The following is a 20,819-nucleotide window of genomic DNA, read 5'->3' as shown; positions in this document are numbered from 1 at the left end:
ATCTGTGCCGTTTGCGACAGGAACAATTTTTGCACGCTTCCACAGCTGCGGATAGTTTGCAGTGAGAATAGAACGGTTGAGTAAATTTAAGAGAGTGAGAGGATGAGAGGGAGGAACGCTAACCTTTTTTTGCTTACTTTGTATTCTCCTTTTTCCCTTCAAACTTTTCTTTTCGAGGCAGGGAATTTCGGACCGACGTTCTTATTTCGTATATGTGTATATACTTATACACACGTATACTTATGTACGCACATATCTACCTGCAGCGCGCGCTGCACATGTTTTTGAGGGTCTTATAAGACCCTATTCGTGTTTAACGATCCACGTGTATAATCCCGTGAGATATCACACCTCGAGTTCTCTCGCACGGATTCTTTCATCGTTTATATTTTATTCTGGTTTTTGTTGTTGGCTTTTTTTTTATTTTTTTTATCTTTCCTTATTTCGTATTATTTTTTACTCGTTTCATTCTTCCCTAATTATTGCTCCTCGAGTTCACTAGTCGAGCTACCATACGATTTATGTATTACATATTTTGATCTACACCGTATAAATTATAATTTGAGAGTTTTAACAAGCTAGAATTACATGATTGGTATTTTTTTTTATGTTAACTATGGAACGAGGCAGCTTCAGAAGGAAAAATCCTTTGTTCGCAAGTTTAGGATTGTCCCAAAAACGGTAAACCTGTTGTATGCTCTGAAAATTCAAGTCTTCGAAAGTCATTTTAAAAAACTCGAGGATTCGATTTTTTCTTTCTAGCGGCTAGGTACACTGTAACTTTGACCTCTGTTTACATGGAAATATGGTAAATGTGGAAATGTCTAGAAATTTTTTCGAATACTTTTATTCGCGGTAGCGATGGCAGCAATTACCAGCGCAGTGTAAATTTTAAGCAAATAATTACAGTATTGTCATATATCTTTGAGCACACGCCGCTGTTGTTGTTGCTCTCTCATCTTCATCTTCTTTTCTCACCTCCATTTTTTTTTCTTCTTCTTTACCTTCAGCTCGAAAAAGGCTCTATTAATTAACCCCACAATACAGAACATCTGGCCTGCTATTCGTCGCTGCCTCTACGTGTTTATTTAAGGCAATTAAAAAGATACGTCGTCGTAATTACCGCACGTATATTTAATTCGGGTTCCACCGTCATTTGTCGCTTGGTAACTTTCGGCACAATCTCGTGTATTATTCCTTTCGCACTGCGTTATTAAATATGGACGATGGATGTTTTTATACCTGTACTAAACCACATATGCGAAATCAATTGTATATCATCGTTACACGTACGGCACACCTCGCTTTTCTTCTCTATCCTCGCAAAGAATGGCGCGATGCAAAGGAAATACAGCGCCATGTCGCTATTACGCATGTAACACACAGTTGCTCGTTCATGTCACCGCATTTTATCACGCATATATGCAGATAACACATGCCTGTTATTACATGCAAACTGCAGTGAATACTTATGCCACTTTTTCCGCAAGCCTTGTTATTACCTCACACCCAAAATTAGATTACCTCACAATTCTCCCGCGTTCCGTGTGTACCTGTATTATACATATTATATGTATAATACAATCAACACATCGTGCTTCAGCCATTAGATTACAAGCGCCAACTACCGTCACCTCGATTATTTTATCCGACGATTTTATGAATCTTTGTCTAATGTTATCCCCTCTTCCCGTTGCCTTCACTTTCCTCTCCCCTTCTCTCGGTAATTGACGTACCCGTGTTTCGAACAAGGATCGGCTGAGGGAGAAAAGATTATCCGATTATCGTATAATTTATTTTGTCTGTTATTTATTCCATCGACGATAAATTATATACCTATGTATATATATATATATTATATTATATTATATTATATTATATTATATACATATATGTATATTTACTGAGATAAATATTGGAATATAAAGTTGAATGCATATCGTTAAGTGTGAAATTTTACAATTTCTTTTTCCGCATACATCTACGCGTTGCAGCGAAGAAACCTCTCCCCCCTCCTCACCTTCTCAACTTGCGGCAGAGCCGTTTCTGAAATTTACGATCATTTTAACTCGCTGTTCTGCAGCAGGATACTAAAAGTTTTATATTTGCGTGCGTACGCGTGTGTGTTATACATACCTACTTGCGACTTGATTTCTTTCGACGTTAATACACAATCTTATCCAATGAAATGTAACATCCTTCCACGTCGATGTACGATGTTACAATTTTTAAATCTATTATCAATCCAACAAATCGAATAATCACTTGGCACCATGCTTACGTCAAAGTGTCAAGTGGCCAAAATCACTGCGTGTCCAGGGGATCCCATACAGACGTTATCGCAGCGGCACGGCAGCATGCAGCCGCGAGTCGAGTACGCGTGTTTGTTACGTGGTTGTACCACCTCATCCTCTGACGCCATATTCATATGCCTACGTGTATGCATTGTATATATATATATATTATATATATGCGTGTGTGCATATCCCGCGGGACGTATCGCACGAGGCCCTGCAACTAGAAATACCGAGGTTACATATTTTCATAGCCATTGTGTACGCGGTCGGACGGCGGCTGTAAGGACCGACTTACGAGTTATACCCTTATACATACACGTAGACCGCCATGTTGAAGCTCTGATATAACGACACGGTCGCCGACGACGACCGACGCGACGCCACCGCCGCCGAGGTTCTTTCTCTGTAATATGATTTATGACATCGCGACCGCGACCTGCAAGACGTATAGCGATCCGAAGGAGAGGATCCGTACGACTGTGTTACACCCTCTCCTCTCTTGTTCCTTCCTCTCTTCATCCTCTTGATCCTCTTCATCCTCTTCATCCTCTTCATCCTCTGCTTCGTCTTCTTCGTCTTCATCTTCTCCTTCTCCGACTCTGCATTATAACCTTTCTCTTGCCTTCTTTCTCCTCTTTGCGCTTACTCATCGACCGTGCGTAGAGACGTGGCACGGCGCACTTCTCGGAGTACGGAGGGTCGCTTATACACTCAGGAAGGACGACCGCGACGGCCGGCCGAGATGGCGAGGAAAACTCCTTTTCGATCGAGAACCCCTGGATGCCAAGAAGCATTCCTCCGCGTGCCAAGCAGCCTCCGCTGCCTCCTTCCCAACTGCCAACCCTCGGCCAGCACTACCTTCACCACCACCACCACCATCACCATCGTCTGACGTATTGTAGCTACCACACGAGGCACGAACGAACGAACGAACGAAAGGACGGACGGACCGACGGACGGAGACTACGACCACCGGGATCTCCACCTACATAAATAATCTTAGGCTTCCTCCTCCTCCTTCTATCTCCGTTTCTTTTTTCTGCCTTTTATCTCTGTTTTATTTTTATTTTTTTATTTATTTCTTTTTTTTTTTTTATCATTATTTTCTATTTCAAGAGTGTGTTCTCTGTATACACGCGTTACACGTATACAGGCTAATGTATGTGTACACAACGTCTCTCAAGCTCATGCTGTGGGAGGTCACGGGTTCAACGTTGAACAATAAACTGGGAATGAAAGGAAACGCTTTGGTTTTTTTTTTTTTTTTATCGCCGCTGGCTCCTGCTATTTTTGTTTACCAATTTTTTTTTTTTTTTTTATTTATTTTGCGAAAGATAATTTTTTTCAAGTCTCACACCTCGCTGCCCAGTGAGTACCGCGCAAGCACGTATAACGCGCGTTATACGTACATCACTCATGTTCGTACGGTTCGTTTTACTTTTCTTTCTTTTTTGTCGGATCCGTTACGTAAGCATATCCAAAGTGTCAAGCAATTCTGCTTCGTGGTTTTTTATTTTCCAGTATTTTCCTTCCGGCTACGACGAATTGGCATGTAAGAAAATCAATAACACCGCGGGAACATCGTATAATCGTCAACGGATGAAATATACACATACATGTACAGCACAATTTAACTGTGTTTCGGCTGCATGTTTTTGAACGCGTTATCAGCTGACATCGGCTTGGGGACTGGTCGTAATTACTTGTTCCGGTAAAAATTCGTCTTCCATGATCTTTCAATTTTTTTTCTTTCCTCAACGACGAAAGAAAATGTTTTTTTACACCGTACGAACGGAGAAATGCTAAGAAAGAAAAAAAAAGAAAAAAAAAAACAAACTTATGCGTAAAACAAACATCCTACAAAAAATAAGATCGTTCAAGTACTACCTATATTACATTTAAGTGTCGGACTTTTATAGGCGAGTTTTACTCGACACCCTGCACGGTATCTATACACACACACACACACACAGTCAGACACGTGTCTATACATATCGCGACACACCATTTTACACGCGCTTGCATACATGCATCGAAGCAGGTACGTGCATACCTGCTATTTATTACAGTCTTTGCGATATTGCCAAGGAAAGCTTTTCCCTTCTTCTCGATCTTTCCCGCATGCGGAGATGACGCCCCTACGGTGTGGTTAACCACACCGCCTCGTCTCGTCCACCATACCGATCGTTAAATAGCGATGCTCACTCGATGCTTTTACGAATACCTGCATATAATATGTACATTACATATATCACATGTACATCCTCACATCGTTTGCGGCACTTGCCGCGTTTATTGTCTTCAATTTTTACGCTTCGTTTTTAATTTTTGCAACCAATCGATGACCCATTTCGTGCACGATATCGATGAATAATCGTTATCGATTGTGGGACATGAATTTATTAATCCGCGGAGTGTTTCTTATTATTTACGACCGCCTTATTTTTCACCCGGAAAACTGGACGCATATACGAGGGTATTGTATGTAACAATGTGTTATTTGCGTGGCGTGAATTATTGGCATAAGCTGTGATATAATATATGTAGATCACACATGCCGTTGAGTGACAATAAACCCTTCTTACGCCCGTGGCGACCGGCGTGTTCGACGTTTGTTCGTTGGACGAGGATTTGCTTGATCAATGATCATCGGCTCGTTACGGTACCCACCTATATGTATAGGTAATGCCGAAACTATACGCCAGGGATAATGACGGCATTACTTACACTCACAATCAGTCGACGGGTGCCGCATCGACACCCAGTTCGATACCGCCGCTCTGTCTATTCCATAATATTATACCTGCGTGAAAGCTCAGCTCAACATCCTCCTAACAGATTTCACGTATTATGTCACGTACGAACGCTGCGAAGCGCTGCACGCGCGGAGAGTTTGTATAATGCTGCACTCTCACTCGGGATTTCGACGCCTGTTTATGCGTACACCCTGTATGCACATGCATGCATATACATATACAAGCGAGTAACGCGTGTGTTGTGTGTGGACATTGTCAAGGCGGTGGATATAATTCGATTGTTAATTCGATAATCAATGCTGGATTGCAGTTTGTATAATTCTCTACCGATTGATGGGTGGGATATGATGGTTGCAGCCATGTTATTAATACGCTCGATACGCTGTATTTTCAAAGGTCCGCATACACGGGGCATTCCGTGACGTCTCGATCAAGATTTTACGTCGATGTAGCAAATTGGTTTCATCATTTTTTTTTGTATGAAAGTGTAAATAACGATAAACGCGACGGTGTTTCTGAAGTGTGATTTCAAAACTTGAAACAAAAACGCCACTTTCTAAAATCTGATAAAATTCAGAAAAATCATGTAAAATTTAACGAAATTTCTGATGGATATTTTTTGGCCCATATTATAACGAGCTTTTACTTTAATTCTTACGTCAAAAATGAAATCCAATAATAACAATAATTTATTTTCTTGTTGTTCTTATTTACCTTTTGAAGTTATGAAATCTCCGTATTTCGACGGGTGTTGAAATTTTTTTTTTTTTTATCTATTTGTAAGATTTTTCTGAACTTTTACAGATTTTAGAAATTGGCGTTTTTGTTTCAAGTTTTCAAATCATAGTTCAGAAACGCCGTCGCGTTTTTCGTCATTTACTTTCATAAAAAAAATTATAAAGCCAATCTTAGACATCGACGCAGAATCTTGATCGAAATGTCACGGAATGCCTCGTACACATATACCAAAGGTACACACATGTCCACCTACACATCATGGGTTGTATTGTTACACCTACAGTTCATTCGATCGCGTGAAACAATCAGTTAAATATCGTTGGAAAAAAAAACACACACAGAAACAACAAATTACACACGTATCATTAACGTATGTGTGTATATATATATATCATTTTGTTACACCTTTGTATGAATTTATGGAATAATCGCATGCTATATGTTTTTTCCTTTCTTCTTTTTTCCCGATATACCTTTTCTTCTATTCTCACGCGGAATTATTCGAAACGGCCGGTATATAAGGCAGCGAGTAATATATTGCCCACCATTACAGGTTATCTCGGGCCTTTCGTTATAGTCACGCTCATAACTCTTATTATATTCTCACTGTCCCGTGTGCGTTGGTGTTGGTGCACGATGCGTCGGCCTGTATAGGTACACGACCGTTTTATTTCTAGAGACCTGGTACACATAACAAATATTGGTGTTCCACATACACATATTTACTAATGGTTGTGCCCGTATATACATATATATATATATGCATATACATGGGTACACCTATATTACATACCGACGGTGTCGAGCGATAAAATCTATCACAGACGGGAACAAGCCGCGTTCTACCGTTGTTTTGTTTTCGATTTGTTTTTAGTCTTTGAAAAAAGTTTTTAAAAAAACTAAAATGAAAAAAAAAACAGAGAAGAAGAAATAATCCACAACGCAAGCGCCTCTCTTCAAGCGTGACGTCATGAAAGAAAAAAAAACTTTTTTTTTTTATCATTCCTCTTCTCATATACTTATGCGACAATTCGTATAACATGTCGTGAAAGTATTATACATTGTTATATATTTGTAGTGCATTGTTATGTATTCAGCAGAGCAGAACAGAGCCGAGAAGTATCGGTACTATCTTGAATTGCGATTCGCTTCGAAAGGCAGTTTTGCTGATAAAATTTAACCGCAATTGCGTGAAACAACTTACTTGGTGTTACCGCGATGCGGGAACGGGAAGAACTTCGTTGTACCAGATAGTTTTTGTTTTTTTTTTTTTGTCTGCTACAGTACGATTTTTATTGTACGTATTAAACGTCAATGATATAATACTCTACTACTTGGAGAAAAATTATATGCTATAATATTTTACGTTAGTTTCGCGATCATTGTGAAAGATGTTGAAAAAGTCTCTTCAGTTCGAAAAGTAATCGCATCGTCGAGAAGATCGGTCGATTGGTTTTAGGTTATTATTATATGAGGAGCGGCCGCCACCGCCACCGCCCCCTCCTCCTCCTCCTCCTCTTCCTCCTCCTCCTCCTTCTCCTCCTCCTCCTCCTCCTCCTCCTCCTCCTCCTCCTCCTCCTCCTCCTCCTCCTCCTCCTCCTCCTCCTCCTCCTCCTCCTCCTCCTCCTCCTCCTCATCATCATCGTCTACCGCCAATATGGAGCTTCGATAAAGGAGGAGAGAAAAAAGGAAAGAGAAGGCGAACAAATCGGAAATCTATCACGTAGGTGTACGTACGTATGTATTTATGTACAACCAAGCGTGAAAAAATCGAGGGGGGTCGATCGCGTGCGCGTCGAGTGTGGTTGAATTACTGCATATTTAAATGGTAAAATAAAACGTAATACTTTGGAGGAATGTTTGCCCGAGGGATAGTCGTATAAATTAATAAGGCTGAAGTTGGTCAGAGCGTGTTGTTTAAACGTCTGCTACGAATTTGAAGTAAATAAAATCGTCATTTTGCATATTTATGATTATCTGAAATTTCAGCTGCGTGTCGCATGATAGAATAATCTTAAAAATCCAACATTATTCAAAATCATTACAAACACGCCGGATATTGCAGATTGGTTATTTACTTGTTTATTTTTTTTTTTTTACTCCCACCCCAACGTTTGCCGTTACATATACACCGAAGTTGTACAGAATTTTAATTGGTACTCGTGAAAATTAAATATACCTGTGCAACGAGACTCTAAAACTCTACATGATTGATGATTACGCCTCGGATGCGATTTGAGTAAGAAGGAGAGAGTGAGAGAGAGAGAGAGAGCAAGAGTGGGACGGAGAATGAATTTGCGGCAATTGAGGGCTTGCCGCCGGTCTGAAGGGGGGGGGGGGGGGGGGGGGGGGTGACACGCCGGGTTATGGGTCGTAGGTCTATAATCCGTATCACAGTGACAGTGTAACGGTTGAACCGTGGAACACCCCCGCGCCCTCCACCCTCCGAGGAGGAGCCGATATATTTTAGTTGAAAACATTCGAGTTCCGCAGGCAATCGATATGCGAGTAGAAACGCCGCCGATGCCCCGGGCCGAATAGTTATATATAGGTAGGTATATACACACACACACGTATATATATTCGTAACTATACGCGCGGGTGACTTACACCTACGTCATATATGGGCATATGTATAAGTCATCGTGTGTACATTCTTGCGGTGTTACGCGATTCCTCCTCCTCCTCCTCCCCCGTCCGCCGCCGCCGCCGAAACCCCCGCCGTTTACCGTGTCTGTGGTACAGGTAAACGGCTATATACCATACGCCATGGATACGTACATAGATACATGTATAGGTAGGTGTGTAATATATTTCATAGCGGGGATCGAGCCAATGACGTTTATTATAATATACCCGGGAAATAAATGAATCGAGATTTGATAGGTACGTGTGTAGGGGTATGTCATGTATAGGTATAACCCATAACGCCATCGTGTTTATACGCGTATACCGAGAGTGGTACGCATGTGTGTATATGGAGTTAAATTTGGAACCGAATGATTTAAGTTTCCGCTCAAGTATTTATAAGCCTCTTTTGCGTCACGGATTCATCTATCCGTCCGTTCCCCGCCTGACCCCCTTTTCTCAGTTTTTCTTTCATACCCACCCTTACAACCTCGGTATAAAATAATTACAACAGTCATCATCGCCGCTGATTCTCTGCTACGCATAACGGACGTATTTGCATGTTAACGTAAACGCAGAGGCGAAGCACGAGAGATTCGGACTTCACATCGTTACATCCTACAAGTGTACCACGCATGATCGCGTCGTACCCTTTCGTACATCTACACACGTGCAACGAACCACCCACGTTACACTTCTGTCATCGTGCAACCTGCGAAGCTGCAGGGATGCACGCTCCGACACGCGTACCACGTAGTGTAGCACGTATGGCACACGTATTGTACAGGCGTTTGTGCGGCCGCGTGTACGCAATACACGCACACGCGTGTAACCCGTAAGTACGCGTATATGCCGGGCGACGTATCGAGCGAATCCGATTACATTATACGACTACCTCCGGCTTTGACGTATACCTCGTGTACGTACGTTTTCCTCTACAATGTGTGTATGTGTCGTGTAATATGTCTCATGTACACCCTCCGCGAGAACCATCGTGACACATGTCCGGCCCTGTAGTAGTAGTAGTAGGGTGCGTCTGTATTCATTAGATGGTTATATACGCTGCTGTGTTATGTAGGTATGCAGGGTATACCTACATACTTGGAGGAGAAGGAGGAAATGAGTTCACCGTGTGATGTAAGAGATATGTGCATAGGTATATGTTTACTGTATGTGCGAAAAACACACATTATTATAAATGCGTTTATACAGATTTTTATACATTTGTTCTTGCTGCTTGGTATTTGATTTGAATTTTTTTAATTTCTACCAAACATTTCGCAAGGATCATAAAAGTTTGGCGTGTAAAATTATGTTTGAAGTGTTGTTGCGTTCTTGTTTCGAGTACCTATGTAGTACAGTTTGGGTTGGAGGATTCTGTAAAACTTAGTTTTCACATCTCTCTTTTATACACGTATGAAAAATTCTTGACGGAACTCTTTGCGTTCAACGGAGATTTCGCACAATTTTTTTTTTTTTTTTGGATAGATTTTTTAACTATTGATATTCTCATTTGTTTATTTCTTTACTTATTTTTGCCTGTTACATGTCTCGTTACAGTTTGGAATGACGAGGTATTTACTGTTATCAAGTGTACTGAAATCAAGTGTAATTGTAGATTTTTTGCTCCGGCTTAACGATCCGGACTGAGTGTGAATAGTAATAAGAATAATTGGAACGTGTAACGTATCAATGCGTTAAGATTTGATTTCAAAAGACCCCGTTTTTGTGTACAACAGATAGATTTCGATAAAATTTCTCGAATTGAGAAATAGTAGAAACTTATGTTCTATGACGACTTATTTGTCAATAAACTGAACAGCTTGCAGATTTTTTTAGATGGAATTCGAAACGATGCTCGAGATTTTTCGAGTGGCAGCTTCGCCAACATCGCACCGACAGGCATATCTCTCTGTTCTTTCACTTAAACGTGATGAAAATACGACATATACATATATGTATACATGTATACATGTATGTATACCTACTCGATCGTTCAAGCCGTTGTAGAGGCCTGATGGATCGACGAAAACTCAACAAACGCACACGCAACGTCGTTCGTGGTAGTTTGTTACATTAAAATTTGACGAAACTGCCGGATAATGGTGAATTGTTGATGAAACGGCCGGCGCAACGTAATGTAAAACGCCACGATAAAGGGTGTACATGTTTTATTGATCAAATACCGACAGCGACAACCTGTTCGATGACTTTGACGTCGCTTTTGATGATTGCAACAAGTGAACGACTCTACACACCAGCAACCAGCCCGCTGCCTCTCCATTTTCTGTCTCATCAACCCCGCACAGAGCAGCCGCCGCTTTGAACCGAATTCAACAAGTGGCCAAATCATTCTCTTCGCTTTCGAAATGAAAAATCTGCGAACAAAAAGCAGCCAAAATTTCAATATAAATTTTAAATCGGACGAAAATCATATGCGGTAATCGTCACTACGGCAGACGTTTGTCTCCCTCGTTTCCGAATACTTGCAATCGTTTCGTACATCGTGTCAGGTTGTGCCGAACGTTAAACCTAACATTACACGTGGACCACCGCTGTCGGTATCTGGTGTTATCTGTCCAACGATCGGCGAGCCTGGAAAGGAGGTGACGGATTTTTATTATGGATATTCGATTGAGATATGGCGGCGGCGGGGAGGAGGGTGGACGTAAATTAGATTGTATATCTCTGTCTCGAGAGGTTGAGCCGTATAACGTAATTAACCTCCTTCAAACATGGAGGAGAATTTGCCGCGATTGTATTTATAAGCTTTGATACTTTTCATTGTTAATTTTGAACATGCGGTCGGTGGGAAAATCGATTGGTTTAAAAATCGTTGGGTGTAAACTGTTTTATCGTGTTTAAACTTTTGATCTGGAATTCGTTAGAATTTTTCATTCCAATTAAGATAATATTAAAAGAGATTCATGATAGTAAAAGTTTTGGTAAAACAGTTCAATCGTTGATAGGTAGCTATCTGCGTGATATCCGGTGATAATAATTGGTATGAGAAACGTGACGATGATGGGTTTCCGGTGAATTTCACTGTATCATGAACGACGATAAGCAGATTGAATCTGGCTGGTTTTGTACGCAGGCAGAGCAGGTCTTTCTAACTAACATTGACGTTTTAATTGTTATCTTAAAACGATCCGTGGGGTGATAATTTGTTGATATACCGTCTGCGAGGCTGCGCGAGGCGAGGTGAGGCGAGGGTGAACCGGGGTCTTATTGATGTGGAGGACGACGGAGAGAGAGAGAGAAAAAGAGAGGAAGTCGAAGGGCGACGGTGGCGGAGGTAAAAGGGGAAGAGGAAACGACGGTGTATGGAGTAGGGAAGTTTTGTGGAGCGAGTCTCATTAAGGACGTCTTCAACCCCAACTCTTCTTATATACGGTAGAGATGATGCCGTATGCCGACTACACTCGCCTCTTCACCTTCTCCTTTTCCTCCTTCTCCTGGCTTCCGCTAGTCTTTTGTAGAAGGGACTTTTCTGTATGCACCGGCGTTCCCTTATACTCGTCTCACTCTCGTTTTTCAATCCTTTTTTTTCCCTTCTTTCTCTGTTTTTATTTCTTTCTTTCTTTTTTCAACTTTTTTCAACTTTTTTTTAATACCTTTTTGACCAGCGCTTTTTTTTCCTTTTCTGTTGCATTCTGCGTTGGTTTGTCATCCTTAACTTTAACCCCTACGTGTGCTGCAGATCAGCGCTTCTCAACCTTGGAATGAAAATCGAGCCTCAAATTTTAAAGATTATACATACGTGTACAGCATATAAAAAATTGATATTTAAATTTGATAATGATGCTTTTATTGCTTGTCAGATTGTTTAGCATAATGTAATTAAACCCTGCGTCTTCACTGCGCACACTTTAGTTCTAAGCGGATATTGCAAAGCTCTTATTGTAGCTAAATTTGAGAATTTTTTTAACAATGAATCAGAGAAAGGTTTTAATCGATAAACTATTGGAGTACGATATACATATATTTTTCTGTATTCAAGAACTTTTTCACGGAGAATTTCATGTAAAATGTGGACTGTCCACAGTGGATACCGTGTATCAAAAAGTAACAGCGGGGACGGAGGTTCAAAAAGTTCATTTCCAAAATCTGCTACGTTGCCAATACAATTCGTGGATGGCCAATGAGGAACATCGAAGTTTCGTTACCGCTAATTGTGATAATTGAGTGTTGAGTGTTGTCACGATTGCTTAATTGATCACGTGTCAATGAAACTAATCGCAGTTACGTACCTACACGTTTCTCCCTTTTACGTGACGTGATTACTGATCTGCGTGTTGGATTCGAAACTTCTTCGATCTTTGTTACCAAGTGGTAAAAACTTACTGCAGCGAAGAAATCCCAGATAATTTTTTAGCCGCCGAGCCTTTTTCGCGGATTAATCATGTTTCTTTTCTACTCGGTAGCCGATGATTGAAACCTTGAGCGATAGAAACTTTTCACTCTTGTTGTAAGTTACAGAGCGGCTAACCGCATCGTACAGTCAACAGGATTTCACGACTAACGAGGTGTGCGGAGAGTCTTTATCACAATGGGTTAACCATGTTACCGCAAATTGTACCTTTCTTATCGTGTTGCAATAACGAAGCAATTATCTTCGAGTTGAAACTACCGCTTGTAACAGCGTGGATATGTGCAATACAATATTACAGTAATCGGATGAAAAGTGTCCGAAAGTATAAATTAAATACGATGATACAACCTACTACTTACCAAGTTTTGTGAATAAATTCCTTTTATTTGCCTGGCTGGAATTTTAGCCCGTCAAAACTTTAACCTGCGTGCAATTATTACAGGCGGATTTACGCGAAATCCTTAAGAAACTTTTCTCTACCCAAGTCACAGCTTTAGTGAGTTTGTTAATAATTTTAGTGGCGTGCTAGTTTGAAAACAAATTAAATATACACGGAGTAAGGGTGATAATTTTTTATCTAACCATTTTTATTTATATTATTATTATTATTATTTATTATATTATGATTATTACTCGCATTTACACTTATTCAGTGACCTGTCGTTAGTTTATACGAGTCGCAGAGTGAAACGACGACATACCGCACGATTATTTTATAAAAAAAGACGCGATATTATATAATAACGTGTCATAAAAATTATAGACAACCGAATGACTATTTATTGTAATATTATGCACGGAACGTTACTCGCTAATAACGCATTATTGGATTTTCGTCGCCGCTCTTCGGATCGAGCAGCTCTGTACAGAATACATTATTCAGAACTTTACTTGGCAAATGAAAAGAAAAAAGAGAAAGAAAGAAAATAGTGTCGACGATTTTTCAATTCTGTAATCTCCGATAATAAAATAGCAGGTAGCCCGTGTTGTTTTTATTATTATTGTTTTTTTTTTTCTTCGTTTCATTTCTGGTTCGTCAGGTCGAGCGAAATTGTCGAATCGCGTACCTTTTGTTTCACGTTGTATGCGAAAAGAAAATGGTTAAAAAAAGAAGATAATAATTCATTAATAACGAAATGTCAAAAGCAGAACATAGTTTTTTCGTTGGGGGATAAAGAATCGGATCTTTTTTTTTTTTCTTTTTCTTTTTTATTTTTATTATCAACTCGCGCGAAACGGTCGTAAAATGAATGTGATTTTTAAATTCATTTTCTTTTTTCCAGGGTGGCGGTGGAAGTGCAGCGGGGGCTGCCGGTGGGCTGAAATTTACAGTCGCCGACACCTGCGAGAGAATCAAAGAAGAATTCAGTTTTATTCAGCAGCAGTATCATTCGTGAGTTAATTTTCGTGTATTTTCTGTTCAAATGTATTTACCTATGACCTCTTGTTTTCTCGATACTTTTACTTACCTATCCTAATACTCTTTTCTATTCACACCATACCCGCATAAACGGTGATTATCTCTTCTGCGCGTACGTATTCCTTTTGCGCGGCGATTTTCATTTTTCTACAATTCTTCATTTTTCAGGCTGAAGTTGGAGTGCGAAAAGCTAGCTAATGAGAAGACTGAAATGCAGAGGCATTACGTAGTGGTAAGTTGTTTAATTGTTACTAATTATTTAAGCGCTTTCTCGCCGGCGAGGACTTTTTCACTTCATACGTACACACGCGCACACACCGTTTTGCCCGGTTTACGAGGTCTTTTCTTTCATATTATATGTCTGCTATTAGTATTATATATAATATATACGTAATAATTATCATTTTAAAAACAAACTAATTTCCTTGCGTATAAGAGCGATGGGTTCCTTAAATGCGTCATCGACGTTTATAATCTCGATTCGGTGTAAACTCGTTGAAAATTTTTTCCACGCCACCGATGCCGAGTAGTTATAGTTTCACAAAAACAAAGAAAAGGGTCGTAAAATTATAAATCGTATTCAAAGTTTAGTTGAGTAAAAACAGTACCTATAGTTTTCTTGCGTGGTTCGAACACGTACAATGGACGCTATAGCAATGGGGGGATATACCGCAAGCTGCGGTGAGAGTCAGCTGACGTTTGAGGTCTGCACAAATTTTCGTCACGCCTAATTTTCGCAAGTGTATATTTTGAAAAACTGGTGGTTGTGCTGTTCTGTTTTTCGTCCGAGATGGTTGTTGGTACGTATTCTTTGAAACGATGTTCAATAAAAGTTTATACACTTGCGAACGAGCGTATACTTTGTCATTCAGTCGTGCATTACGGGTACCTAATACCGGACACCCGTTTTTTTTTCTCTTATTTTTGTTATTCGTACAAAACTTGCGCTTAATTGTCTCAGTGATGTTTTACCGTGGCTAAACAATCGTATTGCAAAACCGAAGAAACGTAAGAAAGTTTCAGAGTTTTTGGGCGGTTCTTCAATTTAAACACGCGAAGCAGCACAAAGAAAACCTACATATATCCCATGAATATGAAGTTGGTAACGTTATTGTAACGGTTCGCGTTACGCAAAAAATAAAAAAAAAATGGTTATTTCGCAATTTCAGGAATGTCTGACGATGTGGTGAATTTTAATATGCCAAAATATATTGATATTTTGAAAGCTCGACTACCTCAGTTACTATAAAATTGCTAAACAATGGTTTTTTCCCTCACGTTTCGTTACGTTAACGTTACTAACTTCAGTCTGGTAATCCTTGAAGAGAACGATGAGGATTGGATTCAGTGCTGCAATTGCAAGGAATGGGTGCATGAGGCGTGCGCAGATATTCCTGAGTTCTCTCACCAATACATTTGTGACCATTGCAAGGTTTATTAATTTTTTAATCATTTCTCTCTGTTCGTTACTATCAGTGTCCAGTACCTATTAGGTGCCGTTTTTCTATCTCGCTAGTTGTCAGTACCAAATGCAATAATATTTTTTCCTTATTTTAACGTTAACCATTAAAAATACTAGAGATACTACGAAAGATTATCATAAAAATAAAACAAATCATACTTTCACGTAGGTTACGATTTTATTAACGAATAACCTTATGTTTCCGGCACTGCGGTGACTTCCCCCTATGCACATATACAAGGGAGTAACTTCGTGCATACTTACGAATTATATCATATTATACAAAGAAAAGTTAGTCCGACGTCAAATTTTGAGACCGTCGATGGAGTAATAAATGTTTTTTTTACACAATTAGCGAGCACTTAAAATTTTCTTGGGTGAAATGTCATTCCTGTCGGATTGGCTCGATCTTCAATAAAAAAGAGTGACATTTCACTCAACAAAATTTAGAGAGTACGTACACGTATACCAGCCTACATATATTTTGACTGGACCAGCGAAAAAGAAGGATGGAAGGAACGAGGGAACGGACGGACGGATGTACGGAAATTGAATACTCGAAATGAAATATTAGGGCGTATGTCATTTGTTTGCGAAAACCGCCCCCGCCCCCGCCCCCGCCCCCGACCCCGACCCCGACCCCGACCCCCGGTAACAACAACGCGCGACGCGCAGTAAAGATTTCCGCGAGGCGGCATCGCACCCCCTACGCCGACTGTACATCCCTGTAAACTGCTACACTGACGTGACACACCAGGCAAGCGGACTACCAGGGTGTTGGGGACGGGGATGGGGATGGGGGTGGGGGTCCGTCGTCCTGACGGGGAACGGAGGGGCGGGAGGTGGGGAGTTCACCCGGTAATCGATATCTCCAAGTAAACGCGGAGAGCGAGGGAGAGACAGAGACAGAGATAGAGAGAGGGAGGGTCGGGTAGACGGAGAGAAATGGAGAGGAGAGATGCAAACTGTTGTCAACCGTCGACGCTATTATATTATCGCGCTATCCACATTTTCCTCCCTTCGTATAATATTGTACCATTGCATATAATATATACGTGTACATACACACGCACACACACGCACACAAATATATATATATAGATGCGGATGTATGTGTTTAAAGAACTATCCACCTATTATAAATATAATATTTACAATTAAACCCGGGAAAATTTTCGCTTATCCGCTCTTTCGGTATTTCAAAGTATTCCTCCATCCTAGTTTACGAAAGAAATTTACTCGAATTTCCTGCACGATAACGCGTGAATTTGACGGTCATTTTTTATTATAGAAATTATTTCAATTCCATTTGATATTATACGTGCGAAATGAAAAATTAAAAAAAAAAAAATGGATTTCAGAAAGATGTAAGAAAATTTGTAGAAGCTGGTTAATTACAAGTCGGTTAAAGCTCTTCGATCAATTATTTGTTAATGGTAAAAGATTTGTAATTGGACAAATTGCGCGGCGTAAATGTGATTTAATCATTCGCGGATAGGCGAATATCACTTTGCCGACGCATTATATTATCATCATTCTGCAGTATCGTGGTAATTAGGTACTTACGTATTCTATAGTTTGCGGATCACTTGGTGATTAATTTTTTTTTGTGCAACCCTCGGGATTCGCAGTTCGTAATTGATATGCGCGAAAGAATCTCTCAACTTTGCGTCATAGCGAATATAGCCATATCTGTCCAGAGGATCTCGACGAAAGGAGAGAAAACGAGGGTGGACCAAATTGTGTTGCGTTTTCATTTCTTGTCACGTCAGATCGATTAACCGGTAAAAATTTAGTCTACAAATATTTAGCGGTATCTGTTATACCGATTTAAAATTATTTTGCCTATCGATAAAATGATCTTGAACAACGTTCAAAGGTTGTTTTTTCATATTTTCCAGCAATATCCAGCACGCAATGATCGTAATTATTAGGTCTTTTAAAATGTTCGTACAATGTGTAATATTTGACGGCAAACGGGAGTGAAATGAAATTTTTCTTCGACCGAAGATAATTCAAATTATAAAAATATATTATAATATCAAGTTATCAAATGGCGCCGAAGGAACTAGCGCGTGTAATCAATTCAGCGGTAATGTAATGAAAAGTGTATAAATGTAAAAAAAAAAGAAGAAATAAAACGAGGACAACGTACAAAGAAACGAGAATAACCTGTACAAGTGAATAAGGAACAAGGCGTTAATCGGCGTAACGTACTATAAAACTGTACTCTATAATTACCTAGTACAGACATAGAATCGCATTGGCGAAGGTATGCACGAGCCTATATATAGCCAACGATACGAATACCCTCGAGGGACGGTTGTTATCAGTTGCATTATTAAACTCGAATATTTCCGTTGCTCCAGTTATCGATTTCGTATCTATATTTATGCGTTTTCGTGTGTGTGTACCATATTTACACACGTGCTGCATCGTGTCGCTTAGCTTTACCGAACAAGAGGTCGTCGGATCTTGGTCTAAGGGACATGCTTTACGGCCGCTGGTGATTATGTTATGTTATATTATACGGATCCGGTAGATGTTGGAAATATTCGCTCAATGTCGGATGGCAGCGGATTGTCGCAGTGTTAAATTCCAAATTACCGCAAGGATAGTCTGGATCGGGCATTCGTTATTTACGCGTACTGTACGTTATATAATGCGAAGAAAAGGAATGAGGATTTTGACACCGATAATAAACGGCATTCCCGGTGCAACTAATACGTGTTCTTCAAGTTCGTTAAAAAAAAAAATAACAAAAAAAATAATTCTGACGCGAATCGTCGTTAATCATTGGTTAATATTATTAAAGGTTATTCTCGTTTTATACGCAACTTGGTATTTGTTGCACCTTACGCCTCTTAGATATTATATTTATATACTCGTTGATCTCTTTCTACATAATTTATTGCTGCGCTATCTTAACATTTCTTTCTGTTGCAGTACTATGAGATGTCCTACGGGCTCAATGTCGAGATGCATAAACAGGTAAATGTAGCTTTCTGCAGATTCTTTATCTTCACGTTGTCGTTAATGAAGAAATTATTTTACAGTCCTTAAATGTACCTCGTGTATGCGAGAGAGTAACTAGGTTACTAGAAATCATGCCGCTCGTTAAACTTCCTTGAAATCAATGATAATAATGATAATAATGGTACTAATAAAAAAATGATGAAAATTTTTTTTTTTTTACTGTTACGCACAACCTCCTTGTGAATTAATTTACAACTCTTCAACAATTGCGCATTCATACGGAGTAAAGCTGTTTTTTTTTCACCGTACTGTTCATCCTATCCTTAAGCGGAAAAAACGAATCCTGCACGTTGTAATTGCAAAGAGTAGAGTAAACCATATTTTGCATACGGAAGGTTGTCAAACTCGTCTTAAGTCTTGGGTCACTTGTCGGTTCATCATTTATAAACTCGATTACTTGTTAATTTGTAATCGTATAATGTATATTAGGGTGATCGACAAAAAGGATTTTTTTTTTGCTCTTAGCCTCGAAAATTTTAATGTTTGGTATAAAAAAGATCCTCCCTAAAGATAAGCTCTCTAGCTCGAGTTTTAACAGGTCGATTTCTTGATTCGTTAATTACTCTTCCTTGTGTATGCGATGTCTGTTCTAATGATAATAAGGAGGGGTTATTCACTTGTTGAAATCGTGGACCGCTTTGAAAAGCGGTTACTTTGAAATCGCTTGAAATCACTTAAAATCAGTTGATATCATTGCAATCGCTTGACATCCGATCTACGAGTGAATAGGAACCCCCTCGGATGATACTTATACTTTTTTACAGAGGTTTGAAAACTTTGAAGAATCAGCTTCAAATATCTATGCATGAATTTGAAAAATCTTGAAAGCTTGCGGTTATTTTAATCTTTAGTGTCAAATTATGAATGGAAAATAAAAATTGAAAAAACGATCTGTTCGACTTGACTTAGAGAGCTCGTTTTTTTATGAATATCCTTTTTCTGTTTAATATTCACATTTCAGGGGGTAAGAGCAAGAACGATATTTTTTTTTATTTTTGCAATCACCCTTACATATATCAAACATACGAGTGACTTTATTACATACATTTATTGTCAAACTTTAGCGTCGTTCATAATCTCTACTCTCTTCCACGTTACAATTCAATTATGTATTTTGCGAAATGTAGTTTAGGCCAAGTCTTTTCTATTACCGCAACACAGAATCGATGTGTCTTCGTGCCGCGTGCTTTCTTGTGCTTTTCATTTTGTACAATCCTGCAACATGTCATATTTTCCTAAATCTTTCGTTCTCTTCACCCCTAATAATCACGTACTTCTTCTTCTTCCAAGCTCTGTTTCGTAATTTTTAAAACCTCTAAACTTGCGATGTGAATATCGCATCACTTACTCACGTTTAAACACATCTGTACGTAATCTCTATCGACGACGTATATTCATATACCTACGTTGGCCATTGATTGCTCCAAGTTGTCAACTATTTATGTATATATTAATATATGTGTATGTATGCATGTATGCCTAGATATATCCTCGAGTCCACCGCGAAACCCTTCGCCCCGCCGCCCTTAGGGCAACCCCCTACCGCGCGTTGATATTCATTACGTGGCGATCATTTCTCACTCTTGTTCCAGGGGTGTCGGCTAATGGGCGGTGGTGCGGGATCCCCATCCCCATCCCCATCCTCGCCTTGCCGCCCCTTATTCGCCGACGCTTCTTCTCCGCTCGTCCTTTAGTAATAATTGCATAGAAATTGAGCGAGGAGCGAAATTATTTTTACGCGTTTCTTCAAAATTCATTCGGTATGCCTGTATTTTGTTGTCCCGTTTATTCGTTTATAATTTTTAAATACTTTTACACGTTACACCTGTATACCTTATAATTTTTACAACTCGCTGCGAAACGTAACACGGTGATGTGAATTTTGACGATATTTCATTGGTACAAATCCTTCGTGTCGTGTGTGTTGTACTTTTTTTTTTTTTTTTTTAATTCATTTCATATAATGTAAGTTATAATTTTTCGAATACAATATGTACGCGAACGACGCACAGCATAGACGTTATTACAGGTGCAGAACACTTCGGAAGTGAGACTGCGACTCTGTTTCACGCACCCACACCCTCATCGACACACACACACACACACA

At 39.6% G+C, this 20,819-nt stretch overlaps 1 protein-coding gene across 15 annotated transcripts in view; it reads left to right on the top strand.

Moving 5' to 3' along the window:
• The window catches only part of LOC107222399 (protein groucho), a 57,300-nt gene that overhangs the window by 11,885 nt on the left and 24,596 nt on the right, over positions 1-20,819 (top strand). For 11 of the 15 annotated variants that reach the window (XM_046742901.1, XM_046742897.1, XM_046742898.1 and 8 more), the window contains exons 3-5: positions 14,078-14,187; positions 14,383-14,446; positions 18,620-18,667. In XM_046742901.1, coding sequence (XP_046598857.1) covers positions 14,078-14,187; positions 14,383-14,446; positions 18,620-18,667 — 222 coding nt within the window. The remainder of the gene's footprint in view (positions 1-14,077; positions 14,188-14,382; positions 14,447-18,619; positions 18,668-20,819) is intronic. The other 4 variants (XM_015661757.2, XM_015661755.2, XM_046742905.1 and 1 more) reach the window with 2 other exon arrangements.

Source organism: Neodiprion lecontei, chromosome 6, assembly GCF_021901455.1.
Source record: "Neodiprion lecontei isolate iyNeoLeco1 chromosome 6, iyNeoLeco1.1, whole genome shotgun sequence".
Classification (NCBI taxonomy): domain Eukaryota; kingdom Metazoa; phylum Arthropoda; class Insecta; order Hymenoptera; family Diprionidae; genus Neodiprion; species Neodiprion lecontei.
The sequence above is the reverse complement of the archived record's forward strand: the minus strand, read 5'-3'. Positions and strand labels throughout refer to the sequence as shown.